General features: G+C 37.1%; 2 protein-coding genes across 2 annotated transcripts in view; both read left to right on the plus strand.

Annotated features, from left to right (window-relative positions):
• Positions 1-883, plus strand: part of LOC107662032 (transmembrane protein 216-like) — a 2447-nt gene extending 1564 nt beyond the window's left edge. Inside the window, exons 3-4 of the mRNA XM_016451889.1 lie at positions 455-656; positions 868-883. Of these exons, the coding sequence (XP_016307375.1) occupies positions 455-656; positions 868-883 (218 nt within the window). The remainder of the gene's footprint in view (positions 1-454; positions 657-867) is intronic.
• Positions 884-1835: 952 nt separating this feature from the next.
• Positions 1836-18373, plus strand: LOC107662021 (rod cGMP-specific 3',5'-cyclic phosphodiesterase subunit alpha-like). Its single transcript, XM_016451874.1, has 22 exons — positions 1836-2459; positions 4825-4977; positions 5256-5345; positions 5426-5566; positions 5662-5736; positions 5864-5928; positions 6814-6880; positions 7099-7146; positions 7277-7426; positions 7934-8077; positions 8309-8374; positions 8460-8606; positions 10537-10644; positions 11222-11331; positions 11997-12084; positions 12249-12349; positions 12457-12564; positions 12741-12804; positions 13367-13441; positions 14812-14895; positions 15992-16160; positions 18309-18373. The coding sequence occupies exons 1-22, from the start codon at positions 1983-1985 to the stop codon at positions 18356-18358; spliced, it is 2580 nt and encodes an 859-aa protein (XP_016307360.1). The 5' UTR covers positions 1836-1982; the 3' UTR covers positions 18359-18373.
• Positions 18374-18529: the final 156 nt, after the last annotated feature.

Genomic DNA, 18529 nt, shown 5'->3' on the forward strand with positions numbered 1-18529 from the left:
GACTTTAGTCTTTGCAACTTTACAGATCTTCTTTATGCACCAAGAGCTTGTAACACTCCAAAGAGAAAGGAAAACCTGAAATTGCATTATATGACCCCTTTAAAAAATAATGAAAAGTATCAATATCATGTTGATGAGTAATTCATATGAAAATGGGAATACATAAAAACTACTTATTTTACTCATTTAATTTGAATCTGAATGCCTTACAATTCTACATCCTGTTTGTGGCATCAGTTTAAATCCAGTTAAAATTGCAGGAACTGAATTGTAATTTAAGACTTTCTCTGTTCAGTTCTGAGCCTCTCAACCCTGCTAATGCAATGAGTGGATGAATGTCATCATAACAGATGGATGATAAAGATTGATTACCCTGTTTGTTGTGCACACTTTGTACTGGTGAAAGTGCGTTGATGCATGTAGCAAATAATGGCCTGTGAATTCTGACGTTCAGGCTGGAAGGGGAACCTGTGTCAGCGCTCTCTGGCTCTGTTTGTGAGTGTTGCTGTTCTGGTGCCCTGTGCAGTGCTGAGCGTCTACTACCTGCTGCTGCAGACCTTTGTGTTACGGCTGGAGTTTGTGCTCAATGCTGTGCTGCTCTGCTTCTACAGCTTTGAGCTGCTTCTGGGGCTCATGACCATCTCGGTTTTTTCAAGGTATCTGCTTCTGTATTTTCTGTTTTTCAGCATATTTATCCCATAGTTATAAAGAGACATGCACGTTATGAAAAGACATGAACATGGAATAGACTAAATATATGGAAGTGGAAATTTACAGAAGCAAATTTTGCAACATAATTCTCAAGGTATTAGGCCTTTTTAAAATACTAGATATTTACACTCAGCATTTTTTTCCATTCTCTTTCAGGGCCAACGTTTATTAATTCTATCTGCTTTTTTGACGTCAGAATGAAAACACTGAACTGAATAAGCTTGCACTCTTTCAAAGTGAGCGCTGTCAAGATTTGCCTTTTTTGAAATACATATAAGTTACATAAAACAGACATTTAATTTGTACAGTTTTTCAAACAAATATATTAAGTGCCTTTATTAAGTTGATCTTGAGATGTGTTTTAAATGCTATTTTCAGTGTACACGGAATTTTATAAATAATGCGTTCTTAATAGCACTGTAAATGTATTTATGTAAATAAAGTTTGCCATTACTAAATGGTAGAGTGAAACAATTGTCATCATATACTTACTACACAAACACGCACATACAAATGTTTTTGAAATGTAAAACTGTAATATTGTGAAATATTACAATTTAAAATAATAGTTTTCTATTTTAATATGTTTTAAAATATAATTTATTCCTGTGATCAAAGCTGAATTTTCAGCATCATTACTCCAGTCTTCAGTGTCACATGATCCTTCAGAAATCATTCTAATATGCTGATTTGCGACTAAAGAAACATTTCTGATTATTATCCGATTATTTTTTGATGAATAGAATGTAAAAAACAGCATTCATATGAAATATATATTTTTTGTAACATTACAAAAGTGTTTACAGTCACTTTTGATCAATTTAATGTATGCTTGCTGAATAAAAGTATTAGTTTCTTTCAAAATCATACCAACCACAATCTTTTGAAAGGTGCTTTATGTATTTGCTTTTCACGTACATAATACGGAAAGACAGGAATTTAGGTTTGCAACACTTAATTAGTGACAATTCAGACAAGCAGCAACCTCAATGTTTAAAGTAAAGTTCTTAATTTTCCAGATGTACTAACTGTGTCAACACGTGTTTATGCATACTGTGACTGCTGTCAGGTGAATGTCATAATCCTAATTACTATTGGACACAGGATTATAAGAACACACAGACGCCTCTTTAAAACAATCTCCAGTAATCCCAAGTGTTTCTCACCGTCCTGCTGCCCAGGTGCATAGGACAACACAGAAGCTTTGGGCAACTCTAACCCTATATAGAAAACCCTTTCAAGTGTTACACTTCACTGACAGCTAAAAAAAAATGGCTGCAGTGGACAAGGATGTGGCTGAGAAGTTTTTGGACAGTAATCCAACTTTTGCCAAGCAGTACTATGACTCCAGGTTCCGGGCGAAGGTCATCTCCGACCTTCTAGCGACCACCAAGAAAACAGAAGTGGACATCAGCTCTTACCACGACTTGAGCTCTATTGAAGAGTGCGAGATCATTTTCGATATGGTGCGGGACATGCAGGAAAACCTGCAGATGGAGAGGGCCGTGTTCAACCTCATGCGGCATCTCACTTTCATTATGCGGGCCGACCGCATGAGCCTCTTCATGTACCGCCAGAGGAACGGCATTGCTGAACTGGCCACACGAATCTTCAACGTCCATAAAGATGCCACACTGGAGGAGTGTCTGGTGCCACCGGACAGTGAGATCGTGTACCCGCTGGACACAGGCATTGTGGGCCATGTGGCCACCGCCAAGAAGACCGTCAATGTACCTGATGTCAGACAGGTAGGAGAACTACACTGTAAAAAAAATTCCGTAAAATTTACGGTAAAAAACCGACAGCTGTATGATGAGGAACAGATAGTTCAGCTATCCAGTCCTGTCATGAAAATGAAGTGCAATTCACAATATGACCTGTAGAGAGCAGTGCGACGCTACTCGTATTTGATGATTCAAAGTCATTATAATCAGTCCAAAAAGACACGTGACGATTCAGAATATCATTTTTATAAGCACAAGAGTTGTCTTCTCTGTTTTTATGAATTATATTATAACCAACAGTTCAAATCAAACGGTTTTCTGGCATGAAAAGCAAAGAAATTATTACATAAACATACACACTCTCAGAAAAAAGGTACAAAAGCTGTCATTAGGGCGACACCTTTTCAAAAAGCACGACTTTGTACCTTATTTACCCCTAAAAGATGCATATTAGTACCTTTAAGGTACATATTAGTAGCTCCAGTGTACATATTAAAACCTAAATAGTACATATTAGTACCTTTTGAAAGGATACTGCCTCAGTGACAGCTTTTGTTCCTTTTTTTCCCTGCGCGCTAAAATGGGATTTTATGCTAATTATTACTGCCTATTGCTGATAAACTTGAGAAATGTGCAGGAGATGTTGCACAGACAGATATGTATGACCGTGAAATCCCCCCACCCTCTTTGATTAGAAATTACTAACCATTTTTCAAAGAAACAGTCTCTTTTTTTTTGGCACACAGTGTGCTTCACTGCTTCTCAGACAGCAATATGCTTTTCTCTGTAGTCATAATCACTTTTTTTTTTTTTAAATGGGATTTTTCACTCTTTGCGTTATGTGACCGAAATACCAAGCGGGTCTGTTTGGAACCCTGGAGGTGGCGACAGCTTGCCATCTCAGTTTCAGATGTCTGACAGACTGATGACTGACCACAAACATCCACAAATATACTGTTTGTATTTGCGAGTGTTGCCCGCTTCCTAAACAAAACAAGTGAGCAATTTTGACCATTCTGAGAGTGAGATCTCCTCTCATTGTCTGTGCACGGCACTGGAGCTCTGTTGTTAATATGCAAGACTAGTGCTGCATTAGCGCAGGTCATCGCTCCCCCGCAGTGTGTTCGGTTAAAGTCTTTAATCTGAGTTGAATTAGAGCGATCCTGGATTACATCTAAAGGTCAGTGTCTAACGCCGTGTCCCACAAGTCAGCAGAATATCACTGTTTACATTTTACGCTCCCTTTCTAGTGTTGATGTGCAACAGAATATGAAGAATTTATAATGTTTCAGAGGCACCTGAAATGAGAGAAATTCAATAATATCAGTTATTGAAATATTATCCAGAAATGTATGTCTGATATTGACACAGAGAAAAAAAAAAACTATATTTGGTTACAGTATTAATAATCAACAGGTTTGGTTTAGGGTTAGTTGCATATAATTATGCATAATTTACTGTTGTTATTATTATTATTATAGTAAATATATAGAATGTGCATGAAGGAGCCTAAAATAAAGTGTTGTCAAATGTTTAATTAAAAACATTTAATATTATCATTAGTTAACTACACCAGTTAACATGGACTAGCAATGGTATTTAACATGAACAAAGATTGTTGAATATTGGGTTACACTTTATTTTAAGATGTCCTTGTTACTGTGTGATTATATATTTCAGTACTGTAATATTAATAACATTAGGATTAGGGTTTGGTTTGTGGCTAGTTGCATATAATTGTGCATAACTTGCTGCTATTACTACAGGAAGTGCATATGACATTTAACAAGGACACTGTAAAGTAGTTAATGTTAATGCATATAAATTATTGTATAACGTGTTAATGGTGTTTTACTAGGTATTATAACTCAGCAAAAAAATAATTTTGTGCTCTGGTCATTTTGACCTGGAGAGAATTTTCTTTTCCCCCAAAGTTGCTAGTTAATTTTATTGCATTTGACTAAAATCTTTGTTCACACAGGGTATAACAGCTTCCCCACCTTGACACACTTGTGTTGTTCCCAATCAAAAATTGCTTTTATTTTATTTTTTCATGCTCTATTATTACCAAATATTGGATTCAATCTTTTTAGCAACTTTTTTTATTTCATTTAGCACGGTTTGTATTTCTTTATGGAACTGATTGATCCTCAATGATCTTAGCTAATGCCACCTACATATTGCCAAAATTATCCACAAATAATGCTTTTTTTCCCTTCAAAAACTGAGGTGCATAAACTAGGAACACCAAATTAGGTAAAGGACTTTCAACGCAGCCCAACATAAGCAAACCTTTTTTTTTTTTTAAAGCTAAATTAAGCTATTTAATTGTGTGTATCAGTGATGTTTTACCATGTTACAGTAAATTCAAATGTGCTTCACTCTCCAGGACAGCCACTTCAGTGAGTTTGTGGACACCCTCACGGAGTACGAGACCAAGAACGTGCTCGCGACTCCCATCATGAATGGCAAGGACATGGTGGCCGTCATGATGGCGGTCAACAAGATTGGCGCTCCTCATTTCACTGCTCAGGATGAAGAGGTAGCATTCACTTGTATCATTCTCTGTGATAGCGAGTATGCTTTGGGTTTATACTCAACAATAAGTCGGAGTCTCGGTGAGGATACCAATTTGAAATGTAAACAATACCAGAAAGATTAATTATATGCATTGTGCTCCCCAAACATACTTTTAATCTCAAATCCCCAGTGAATGTAACAAGTGCAGTTTCACTGAATATTAAAGCATTCCGATTAAACCGACTTCTACAGAACAGATGAAACGCTCTGTTGGATTAAATCGAACTCTCTGTCTTGTAGACGCTGAAGAAATATCTCAACTTCGCCAATCTTGTGCTGCGAGTTTTTCACCTGAGCTACCTGCACAACTGTGAAACCAGAAGAGGACAGGTGGGATTTCTGTGAGATTGAGATTTAAGACATTGACCCGCTCCATGATCTTGTCATTTTTCTTCACATCTGCATTGCAGGTGTTGCTCTGGTCTGCCAGCAAAGTGTTTGAGGAGCTGACTGACATTGAACGACAGTTCCACAAGGCCCTCTATACAGTCCGAGCCTTCCTCAACTGCGACCGCTACTCTGTGGGCCTCCTCGACATGACCAAAACTAAAGTGACTGGTTATTTATTCATTGCATGAAATATGCAGCTGGATTTGTAGCTCAAACTATTTGTAAATTGTCTGTATTTTTATTCATTTCTCTGTAGGAGTTCTTTGATCTTTGGCCCATACTGATGGGAGAGGTGCCCCCTTACAGTGGACCAAAGACCCCTGATGGCAGAGTGAGTGATACGCCGAATAAATAGGAAATATGTGTTTGGTTAATCATGTCAGAGAAACACAAAACTGCCCTGAATGAATTCTTACATGCTGTCACATGTTTGACTTACGGTATTAATTCTGCTTCAGGAAGTGATTTTCTACAAAGTGATTGATTACATATTGCATGGAAAGGAGGACATCAAAGTCATTCCGTAAGTTAATGCATTTTATATTGCCTGTTAAATTTGAGCTTCCACTTGGCATTTAATTAAGCCCAGTATTGCCACATGCATTATCATGCATCGTTCTACATTACATGCATTGTAATTATTGTACCTTATAAACATACTGTATCAAGAAATAAGAAATCAAGCATGTCAAGCAAGAAATCAAGCATGTCTGGCTCCATGCTAAGGTGGGCCAGACAGTTCTGGGTGTTTGCAAGGGTGTGTCAAACTCATGGATGGGCTCATCTAAGCCCTCCTGTTGAGCCAGGCCTGAGCAATAATTAATTTTAAAGTACAAATTTTCATATTCCTAGCATAGAGGCACTACCATTCAGAATTTTTTTGAATGCTTCTATTCAGCAAGAATGCATTTAATTGATCAATAGTGACAGTAAAGACATTTATAATGTCACAAAATATTTATATTTCAAATAAATGCTGTTCTTATGAACTTTCTGTTCATCAAAGCATCCTGGGGAAAAAAAACACATATCACTGTTTCCACAAAATATTAAGCAGCACAACTCTGATTAACTATAACAATCGTAGTAATAATAATAAATGTTTCTTAAGCATCAAATCAGCATATTCGAATGAGATCATGTGACACTGGAGACTGGAGTAATGATGCTGAAAATTTAGTTTTGCACCACAGGAATAAACTGCATTTAAAATATATTCAAATAGAAATCAGTTATTTTAAATTGTAATATTATTTAACAGTATTACTGTTTTTACTGTAATTAATACAGCCTTGATTTGCATAAGAGACTGTGTTTTTAAAATGTACCACCTAGAAAATAAAAATGGGATTTATTAAAGAAAAGTGCTGGATTGTTCTGGTCAGACGCATATGCATTGTCGTTACAGTAACCCTCCAGCTGACCACTGGGCATTAGTAAGTGGGCTTCCCACCTACGTTGCAGAGAACGGCCTGGTGAGAGTCTAGACCTCCATTCTCCTCTCCTGACGCCACAGTAGTTGGAAGCTATTATGGTGTATAATGCTCCTGTCATGTGCACAGCAAGGGGGAATAGAATGTGCTCCCACACTGAAATGATGGAGAATTGTAATTTTGTGAACCGTAATTAATCAGCAAGCAATGCCCCTTCTCAGTGAGAGTGACTGCTGCTTTCTCTTCACTCTGTCTTACAGATCTGTAACATCATGAACGCCGCTGAAGATGAGTTCTTTGAATTTCAAGTGAGCCCACCTTTAATAATCAATTAAATTAAATTAACAGTGTTCCAAAAAGGAAAGCTGTATACCTCAGCTTTTTGTATATTTACAAAACTTCATGTATTTTGATTGAAGTTTGTTTTTATCCTGCCAGAAAGTGCCTCTGGATGAATCTGGATGGACAATAAAGAATGTACTCTCTTTGCCCATCGTAAACAAGAAAGAGGAAATCGTTGGCGTGGCCACATTCTATAACAGGAAAGATGGAAAGCCTTTTGATGACATGGACGAAACACTAATGGAGGTATTTGAGGCCACAGTATAGACCAGTAGTGTGTCATAGCTAAATATATAGTAATGGATAGATCAGCAGACTCTGCATTATGTATTTGTGAACATTTCATCACTGAGAACATTTCATAGCGTGTTTTGCTTCTTGAAAGTTTGCCGTGTTCTCAATCTATTATGCTGGGTTGGTTGGATTCAACTAAACTGCTAAGCCAAATCTCTAAAGTCTCCAAAAAGTACTTTGTACTTAAGTCTCCGTTTTATCTTAGCGCTACAGTCCACAGAGCCTTTCAGTTGAGTTCAATCATGTTCTCTGTGGAGATGTGATGCTTTTTTTTGTAGTTTTCCCATTCATTTCCATCCGATTTGACTAGCAGAGTGTTTTAATTGTCTTGTTGTTTGGTTATATTAGTCAGATTCAGACTTATATCTCAGTGTGAATCTGAAACCGGAAGTGAATCTGAACCTGAATCTCATCCTGAATGTAAATGTAATTCTAAACCCGAATCTGTATCTATTTCAGTCGCTCACTCAGTTCCTGGGCTGGTCAGTGCTGAATACAGACACGTATGACAAGATGAACAAGCTGGAAAATCGCAAGGACATCTTTCAGGACATGGTCATGTACCACGTCAAGTGCAGGAAGGATGAGATTCAGAATGTCTTGGTGGGTTTCTCCAACTTGACAGGGCTTAGTCCCTAGTGTGCACTAATTAAAATAAATTACATTACATTGGTAAAGCTGGTTATAGCAGGATATCGTATTTGTACGGTATGAAGTATATGTGGAGAAGTAGTGTTGTCATATATGATTGATTGTCTTATTAAAATGGGTTGTATGAACATAGAAGAAGAGTCTTAGAATATCAGCCTTGTAAAATTGATGTTTTTTGTTCAGAACACACGTGAGGTGTATGGGAAAGAACCTGACGAATGTGACGAGGACGAGCTGGAGGATATTCTGGTAAAATGCACAAAAAAAATCATATGGTTTGGAGTCTAGTTGTTTTCTAGATGTGCATGTTCAGCTGTGCTGTCGCTGTCTACAGTACGGCACGCTGCCAGACTCCGAGGAATCCGAGATCTTAGAGTTTCACTTCTGTGACTTTGAGTTCAGTGAGTTGGACCTGGTGAAGTGTGGCATCAAGATGTACTATGAACTGGGTGTGGTAGACAAGTTCCATATTCCACGTGAGGTGAGTGATAATGGCAGCTCACATCCTTTTGCTATATTTTGACCATATATCTAACTAGATTTTTTATATTTTCTATAGGAAATTTAAGAGGTTAGGGTTGTTCTGGGTGGATGCTTATTTGGGACATTGTTTGCTTACTCTATAAGACAAAATAGGCCACATTAATGTTCATGGGGTCCGATTCACAGATTCATTTTCTTAACTTAAAGTTAAGAATATTTTCAAATAAACATTTCTTACAATTTTCTTTCAGGATTGTTCTAAAACAAAACCTAAGAAGAATTTGAATACCTGAAAAGAATGATCTTAAAAATCATTGTAATACTGATAATACTTGGTAATAATTGATAACCTCCAACCTGTTTTACGGTAAATTGACAAGTCAAGTCAAATTTATAGCTGTTTTCACAATACGCTTTGTTTCAATGCAGCTTTGCAAAAAAAAAAAAAGCTTGAGTTTAATTCATATCTTAATCCCCCGGTTTCACAGACAAGGCTTAAACCTAATCCCAGACTAAAATCTAAATCTGAGCTGTTTCAACTGAAAGAAACTTGCTCTGACTGATCTTAAAATATATCAGTGCCTTTATTTTGTCTCAAAATGCACACCAGTAATGTTTTTTTCTAAGGCACGTTTATAAAAATTACTTAAATGTCCTAATTGAACTATGGCCTAATACTGGCTTAGTCTAAGCCCTGTCTGTGAAACCAGGCCAATATCTTCATGCCTTATCGTCACATTCAGAGCTGGGTGAAAATACAGTTTATATTTTGTGACGAAGACGATACAAGAAATCAAGCAGTTAAGAAATGCTATATAGTATATATCGCCCTATGCAAGTGTACTGTATGTATGCAGATATAGTTGGACATACTTAGATATGTAATTTTATATAAACAGCTGGACAACAATATAGTTACATTTTGCAATGAAATTAAACAAATCAGGTAGTTGAGATTAGCTATATACTATATATCCTTTTACGTGACTGTACTCTATGTATGTGGAAAAAGTTGCTTATTTTATTTTTATTTAGCCAGGACAATCCCATTGAGACTTCACAATCTCTTCTTCCAGGAAGACCTGGTCAATATAATGTATACTCTGTTTATACTATCGCTGACTGGTGTTACTTCAGTGACATTAAGATTTACGTGAATCTGGGCCTGGTCTCTAGATGGCCTGAGCCCCTCCTTCAATGATTTTTTTAATAATTTTATCATTTTCAAAATGAGATCCAATTCATGTCTACAACACAAACAGAGCAAGTCGGGATATGCACCCAAGTTTAATTTTTAAAGTTATCATCAATGATTTATGTACATTCACCCTACCAAGCACCACTATTGCTTCTACCAGTCGTCTAAAAAATATACTGTTTCAATGCACTCTTTTTAAAATATTTGTGACCCTGGACCGCAAAACCAGTCTTAAGTCGCTGGGGTATATTTGTAGCAATAGCCAAAAAAAAAAAAATTTGTATGGGTCAAAATTATCGATTTTTCTTTTATGCCAGAAATCATTAGGATATTAAGTAATGATCATGTTTCATGAAGATATTTTGTACATTTCCTACCGTAAATATATCAAAACTTAATTTTTGATTAGTAATATGCATTGCTAAGAACTTCATTTGGACAACTTTAAAGGCGATTTTCTCAGTATTTAGATTTTTTTGCACCCTCAGATTCCAGATTTTCAAATAGTTGTATCTCTGCCAAATACTGTTCTATCCTAACAAACCATACATCAATGGAAAGCGTATTTATATTTAGCTTCCAGATGATATATAAATCTCAATTTCAAAAAATTTACCCTTATGACTGGTTTTGTGGTCCAGGGTCACATTTTATTGCACATTGTACATACAATGTAAATACAATATCTGCAGTGCCTTGTAAGACTTAGCTGAAATTGATTTCTCTCTAGACCCTGGTGCGCTTTGTGTACTCAGTCAGTAAAGGTTACAGGAAGATCACCTACCACAACTGGAGGCATGGCTTCAACGTGGGCCAGACCATGTTTACACTGCTCATGGTAAGAGAAAACCCTCACAAAATGACATTTCAAATATTACAATTCTACACCCTGTTAAGGGGACCTAAAAATCTCATCTCAACCCCTCTCCGAATCTGCCCTGCCTTCAGATACAAGATCTCATCTTGCTCAGTGAAGCCCTAGCTATGAATACATTGACTGTTCTCACCCTGCAAACAAGAAAAATGAACAACCAGCCATGTTAGCCTTGCAACAGAGCCTTGCCCCCTCTGTTTGATGGGTGCAAGAATCGTGGGCCTTTTTTAGGGAATATGTTTAATGATACGGCCCATTTCCAACACATATTCTCTCACATGGCAGACGGCCCCATCTAATTATTTAGCCGAGTGTAAACCTGCTCCTGGTTAAGTCATGTGTAATCACAGCGAGCTGGCTGTACATCAGGAAGGATGGAGTGTTGGAGGGCTGGAAGAAACGCAGGCCAGGCTGCTAATGAGCCTTCCTCAGCACTACTCCCATGCTTCACTGAGCCTAATGAGCCCTCACTAGTCAGCCTCTTGCTCTACAAGAGAACCTCCACCTTGAAGCCTATTAAACCTGTTCTAATGTGTCTCAGACAGGTGACCTGAAGCGCTACTTCACTGACCTGGAGACGATGGCGATGGTGACCGCTGGGCTCTGTCATGATATTGACCACCGTGGCACTAACAACCTCTACCAGATGAAGTATGCACTCATTAAAGTCAATGTGTCACTACTCTTACCAAAGAAAAATGTGTATGCATTACAGTATTCAGAAATAAAGTGTGGAGGCATTCTCAAATTTTATATCACCCAACATCCACTACCAGGGGTATCATGCACCAATTTTTTGAGAGGGCACCACTGGGTCACATGGATTCCTATGCAGGATAACGTGACTAAAAAAAACACATTCTGCTAAATGAACGTCTGCTAAATCAATGCATTTAAATGTAATCTTTATATGGATGTAAGACAAGTTTTGTGGCACTATTTTTGTTTAGCATGCAAACAGACAGGGGTTCAAATCCAGACCTAATATGCATTTTCTTTTTAATTAACCAAGCAAAATTGCATTTTCACAGTATGCAAAAAAAGCAGCCTAGACATTTTGGAAAAAAAAATATTTTAATAAATTATCATGCCCTACTGTACAATAATCATGTAATTCAGTGGTCAAAGATACATTTCTATTTGCATTCAAAATACAGTTCAATCAAAGATCTAAGGAGCCAACATTTACATTTGGATCATGTTAAACGTATGCAAACTGGCATATCACATTGCATTATGCCTATTTGCATTCATTTTTATCGAAAGTCTGTGACCTTCTAGGTTTTAAGATTCCATTTCTGTGATGACTTTGCCAGGTCTGGGAATCCACTGGCAAAGCTGCATGGTTCCTCCATTCTCGAGAGGCACCATCTGGAGTTTGGAAAAACTCTGCTTAGAGATGAGGTAATGCTGAAAATTAATTACATTACATTTCTGGGTGTCTTTCATCATTACAATTTTGAACTCTACAGACCATTGAGAATGTGCATCTAGTTGATAAACCCATAAATAACTGCCTCCTCACTCACAGCCAGCAGTTTCCTCACTGAAATAAATTGTTTTCCCAGGCCTTAAATATCTACCAGAATCTCAACCGAAGACAGCACGAAACCGTCATCCATTTGATGGACATAGCTATCATCGCAACAGACTTGGCCTTGTATTTCAAGTGAGAATTTTATTTTTCAGCCATGTGGGATGTACTTGGCTTTAGTCTTGCAGTCAGAGCTGCATAAGCGTGATTAACATGAAATTAATAATGATGTGCCTCCACAGGAAAAGGGCCATGTTTCAAAAGATCGTGGATCAGTCCAAGACCTACGAGAGCTGGGACAGTTGGACCAAATACATGATGTACGAAACAACTCGGAAAGAGATTGTCATGTAAGTGCTGTGAGAAAATGGCCTGTTAAAAAACTAATGTCACCTATAATGGCTGTTTGCTCAATAACCTGCATTATATCCTTGCAAAAGGTAAAATGCAGCAGCTTGAATTTGGTGCCTTTCAGGGTTCATAAATATGAATTCACAGCATGGTGTTTTGGTTTTTCTCACTGCAGGGCTATGATGATGACTGCCTGTGATTTGTCAGCCATTGCCAAGCCATGGGAGATTCAGAGCAAGGTTAGATATTCCTAATGCATAATGCAGTGTCACACGCAAGGCCTGATACTACAACAATGTATTCAAACATGTAGGGCAGCCAAGGGTGTGACTGCATAGAAAAATGAAATCGCTGGCATAATGAGTCTGAAACCCCATTCATATGATAATGTATCCATGGATGGGTTGTTTACATTCATTGTTTAACACTCATTATTAAATGCGTTTCACAGTAGACGGCAATGTGATCATCTCACATGCGTGAGATTATATTCTGCCGGATGCCATGCATTTTTTTTAAATAAACATTCTTCTTTTAGATGTTTTTTTTTTTTTGGTAATGTTGTTATTATATTTACGGAAGTAGATCCAAGAACAATGATAGAGCCAAATTTTATAGTTGCAAATGTGCCAGGTCTGGCTCAGTGGGAATTGTTATGTAGCGATTTCTAAGTCATTAATGGTCTCTGATGCACAGTTAATTCATTTGAAATCTAGTTACACACAAAATCCATATTCACATCTCTCCAAATGCATCTATAAAGAGCATTAATCTAAGTTTCTTACTGACTATGTCCTCTAGGTGGCGCTCTCCGTTGCTGCTGAATTCTGGGAGCAGGGTGACCTGGAGAGGACAGTGCTGGAGCAGCAGCCTATCGTGAGAAAGTGCCTGGAATGAAGGGTGTTGGGAGGGGGGCTGAGAGAAAGGGAATAAGAATGAAAAGTTCCCATGGGTCATGTCGTGATGTACTGCCTATTATGCGGTGCAGTGAATCAGAAAGAGCGGCCACAATGGCCCAGTCAAACAGACCGATCCCAAACTCGCCATTTTCCCTAGCTGTGATTGGAAATGCAGGAATGTAATGTCAACTTTTGAAAAGTGTCTTCGAAATTTCTACATTAGGTCATGGCTCTTGCCCACCACTGAAGTGCTGAGTAGTAACTAATGCTGCGTTCAAGTCTTCCTGGGACGTTCGTACTTATGAGTTGACAAGTCGTAATAACGACGTCAGGTGTGTTCAAGTCACTTTGCTCAGAACAATATGGCGATTTTACTTTTTTTCCTTAAAATTCAACGATTTTTTAAACTTTACATCTACAAAATGATGAATAAAGAATGCGTTGAATTGTGTTTTTGCTTTTTTCTGTTTTTATTCAATTTATGAAGGTGATGTAAACGGAATCGTTATATGTTCTTTGGTAATTATACAATCATTACATGTAATCTGGATTGCGAAATCAGATTCCAATAAAATGCTCATAATCAGATTACAGTTACTTTTTATGGATTACATGATTTCAAGTTATTCACACAATGGCAGTTAATGATAAAGCAATAAGCCCTGTGAAGCCGTGGTTTACAGTGAATTTATAACAGCTAAGGGGCGTTGTTAGAAAACCCCATAAACCCCTCTTAGCTGTTATAAATTCACTGTAAACCACGGCTTCACGGGGCTTATTGCTTTTATAAAACGGTTATTCCATATACGTAGTAAGGTTTCACAGAATAAAACAGAGCAAATAAAGTGTAATGATATAAAAACCGTATTCTTCCACCAAACAATGTAGTTCCTCAGAAACAGTTGTGGTTCCTACAAAGTGGTTTCCGAGCAACACACAGAAGTAAACAAAGGTGTATGTTTGTAGAGTAATTTACAACAGCTTCGAACGCGGCTCAGCCAATCAGAATCAAGGACCGGAACTATCCGTTTTTAAACCCTGGAGTAATGTAATGTTTGATGGATTTCATGATGTTGATAACAAAGAATGGAATATAATTTTACTTCTTTTTGCTTTTTATCAATAATCCCACTCAAATCTATAGACATGTTAGGTCAAAAGTAATCTAAAAGTAGTCAGAATACATTACTTAAAATTAGTAATCTAGATTACATTAGTGACTACAACTTTTATCATGTAATTTGTAATCGGACTACAATTTGTAAGTAATCTACGCAGCCCTGGCAATCGGTAGGTTGTGGGGTTTCATTTTGATACTGAATTAAGTACATGCTGTTTCTTTTCCAGCCCATGATGGACCGGAACAAAGCTGAAGAACTTCCCAAACTGCAGTGTGGTTTTATTGATTTCGTCTGTTCTTTCGTTTACAAGGTGAGGTCCTCCATTTCGATTAGTAAACAAAACGACATATGGGACTTCATTGATCTACACCTCTAAATGTTCACAGGATCCAGACGAGAGTCCATCAGGAAGCAGATACATAATCATCAGCATAAATGCACAATGCTGGTCTTGATCAGATGTCTGTATACTTGAGTTTTATTGACTGTGAACGTCAGAATGCAGGCCTGCTGGAATTAGAGAATTTGATGTGAAGAAGAGTCACACAAGTAGGGCTGGGTGGGAAACTGATTCACACAGGATTCTATTTTATACCAATTCAAATCATTCACAAATGTCAAAACTTGATTTTCTGAATGTTAGTTAAGAATGTAATGTTGTTGTGCAAAGTTGTAGAAAATGCATATTGCTCCAAATCAAACAAAAACACGTCTTGAGAGTGCATTGTTTCACTGCCTAATAGAATACAGTTCGAATGTCAATGAAAATAGTTTCAAGCAAAGCCAGAGCAGAACAGCAGACAGTCTCTTGCTTAGATTCAGAGTGAATCGAATAAGCGATTCAGAGATTCAATCATTAAGACAGGGATTTGCTCTGCCACCTACTGGTGGTTTTAGTTTCATATTTAAAGTATAATTTTATCTTTTAAATCATTTCATATTTTAATAACCAAAATGTTATTTTTAAAACATTCATCTCATAGTATTGTTTATGCAGTTGTGATCGCAGTGTAAATGCATTCATGCCACCTCTGAGCTGCATTAAATACTCTTTGTAAATATATCTAAATGCCACTTCAGATGTAACATCTGTGCCACCTCTGCAGTATCTAAAGATACTGATTATATTTGATTGGAAACAGCCCTGTAGTGTCTTGATATTCTAATTTAACTTAATCATTAAATGTAATAATTTGAATAATTATGCACTTAATAAGCCATCAAATGCTATCATCCAGAAATGAATGACGAAGAACAAAAACCTCCAGTCATACTATGGACTAACTATCCATATCATAAATATTTTAAATTAAAATGCAATATTACAACATCTAGTGTGTCCTAGAAGATTCTTATTTACTCGCCTACGATACTCCCTCTTTACTCACGCCTCATCCTTCTTGCAGGAGTTCTCTCGCTTCCACGTAGAGATCACGCCCATGCTAGAGCGTCTGCTGAACAACAGGAAGGAGTGGAACGCTCTGAAGGAAATTCATGAGGCCAAGGTAGCCAAGCTGGAGGAGGCCAAAAAAGCTAAAGAGGAAGTAAACGCTGCAGCCTCAGCTGGCAAACAAGGTAGATAGTGACTCAAATGGTGTCTCGCTGTCTCATAAAGAAATAGTTCACCCTAAAATGTGGAACACAAATGATGTTTTGAAGAATGTTTATGCTGCTCTTTTACATAAAGTGGCCGCATAATGAAACAATAGAATCATAAAAGTCCATGTCTACTGAGGAGGACAAGATTCTCAGGAAATAACACAATACAGGAAATAACAGCCATACAAGTTTTTCTTCATCAGAACAGATTTGGAGAAATGTAGCATCGCATCACTTGCTCACCAATGGATCCTCTGCAGTGAATGGGTGCCGTCAGAATGAGAGTCCAAACAGCTGATAAAAACATCACAGTAATCCACACCACTCCAGTTCATCAGTTAATGTCTTGTGAAGTGAAAAGCTGCGTGTTTGTTGAACTGCTGCTTCTGGCTAAAATATGAGTCTTCTATCCATGGTATTGTTTTATCCAGTGAAAAAGTTGTTTCTTCTAAATCAGGAGAGAAATATGCACAGATCAAGCACCATTTACAAACAAAAACAGTATAAACAAATATGTCAGAGTATTTTGATGTGAGAGAACAACAGGAAATTGACTTTTTCACTGGAGGAAGCGTTACTATGGATTATTTTGGCCAGAAACAAAAGTTTAAAGTTAAAATGCCTTTATTATGCATTTGTTTCTTACAAACACGCAGCTTTTCACTTCACAAGATGTTAAATGATCGACTGCTTTTATCAGCTGTGTGGACTCTCATTCAAAGACAATGTACATTTGACACATTCTGTTTGCACAAATTAATTAGTCAAATAGTGAAAGGTTTGTTAATGTATGTTAATGCAGTCTTCTTACCAGTGTTATTCCTACCAGTGTGAAATTTCCACATGCTCTCAATTGACCTGTATGTCAACAGAGCTCAGTCACTGCCGTACCCATCCCACAGTCAATGCATCCAAAACAAACAGCCTCTCAGGGTGCAATCAAAAACACATACCGTGATCTCGACACCTTACTGTCTTACTTGAGTATGCACAACTTGCATATGCTTGTGTCGCCTCTTTGGGCCCCACAGGTAGTTTTAGCAGTGGTAGCAGTGGGGCCTCCATATAGAGAATCTGTGATGTTAAGAAAGATCCTACTCGTGTGTGCCATCTGGAGAGGAAGGGAACGCAAAAAAGAAAAACAAATGTCTAGTGTTATAAGGGGCTCTGAGAAAACAGTCTGGCCACAGAAAAAGAGAGAGAAAAAAGAGAAAAGAAAACAGTAACGTTTCTTTATTTGAATTCACACTTCCCATTGTGATATGCGTAACAATTTTTGCAAAATGAAAATTCAACATAATTGCTATTTGGCATTTCCTACATTAGTATTAATATTTTATTTAAATATAAAACTGAATGTGTTATGTTTTGCAAAAGTATAAAGTGAAATGCATAACAAACCGAGGAGATATGCTTAATATGTGAATGCAAAATGCATAATTTAATAAAAAAAAGTAAAAATGCATAAATTAATTTGAGCAAAATAACCATTTAAATGTTGCTTACCATATATGCTTCCTCATTAATCATTTTAAATAAAGCACTGAGCACTTACAGTAAATATGCTATTTTGTTTTTTTGCTTTCATTGTTGGATATCTTTAGCATTTTAAATTTGCTTCATGATTCATATTTCGTATTAATTTCTAATATCCATCAAAAGATCTGCACACACTTTTTCTGAAGGACTGTTAACAGTTTCATACTTCATTATTTAATGCCCATCATCTGTCATCTACATCTTGGATGGCTTGAGGGTGAGTACATTTTCAGCAAAATTGCTAAATTTTTTGGATAACATATGCACATATTAAACTTGCACAAAGTTATTGTATGACTTCATATGGACTACTTTTGTGGCACCTTTTTTTCATTATTAGCTTTTTTGTCCTTTTGCCTACTAAAAAGAGGAGCATGAACATTTTTCAAAATTTCACCTTTTGTATTTCACAAAAAAAAAAAAAAAAAAAACTCCTATGGTTTTGGAACAATTTTTGTGAAGAACTTTCTAAACAATAAATAAAGATTGTTTTTTAATTTATGAACTGTTCGATTAAGGATGCATTTTACAAACAATTGACATGTCATTTATTCTTTTCCATAACCAAATTCTCTTTCCTCACAGGAAACGCAGTCCAGCCCACATCTCAGTCCAAGACCTGTGTCATCTTCTAGACGTCAAACTGCATACAAACAGATCATGAGAATGTATGACAACGGACTGCTTTTATTATTTCTCTCCACAGGATGTCCTGTTACAATTTACACTAGTCACGAGTTTATAGGTAAAGAAAACCTTTTAGTGTAAGTAACCGACTATCTCGGTGGTGACATCAGGTTTTGTAA

Source organism: Sinocyclocheilus anshuiensis, unplaced genomic scaffold (genome assembly GCF_001515605.1).
Source record: "Sinocyclocheilus anshuiensis isolate Anshui unplaced genomic scaffold, SAMN03320099.WGS_v1.1 scaffold535, whole genome shotgun sequence".
Classification (NCBI taxonomy): Eukaryota; Metazoa; Chordata; class Actinopteri; order Cypriniformes; family Cyprinidae; genus Sinocyclocheilus; species Sinocyclocheilus anshuiensis.

What these genes read in the sequence shown, in the direction of transcription:
- LOC107662021 (XM_016451874.1), top strand. Translation starts at nt 1,983, where the DNA reads ATGGCTGCAGTGGACAAGGATGTGGCTGAGAAGTTTTTGGACAGTAAT. An exon ending in ATGTACCTGATGTCAGACAG is followed by an intron (nt 2,460 to 4,824) that starts GTAGGAGAACTA and finishes TTCACTCTCCAG; the next exon opens with GACAGCCACTTCAGTGAGTT. An exon ending in TGGACGAAACACTAATGGAG is followed by an intron (nt 7,427 to 7,933) that starts GTATTTGAGGCC and finishes TATCTATTTCAG; the next exon opens with TCGCTCACTCAGTTCCTGGG.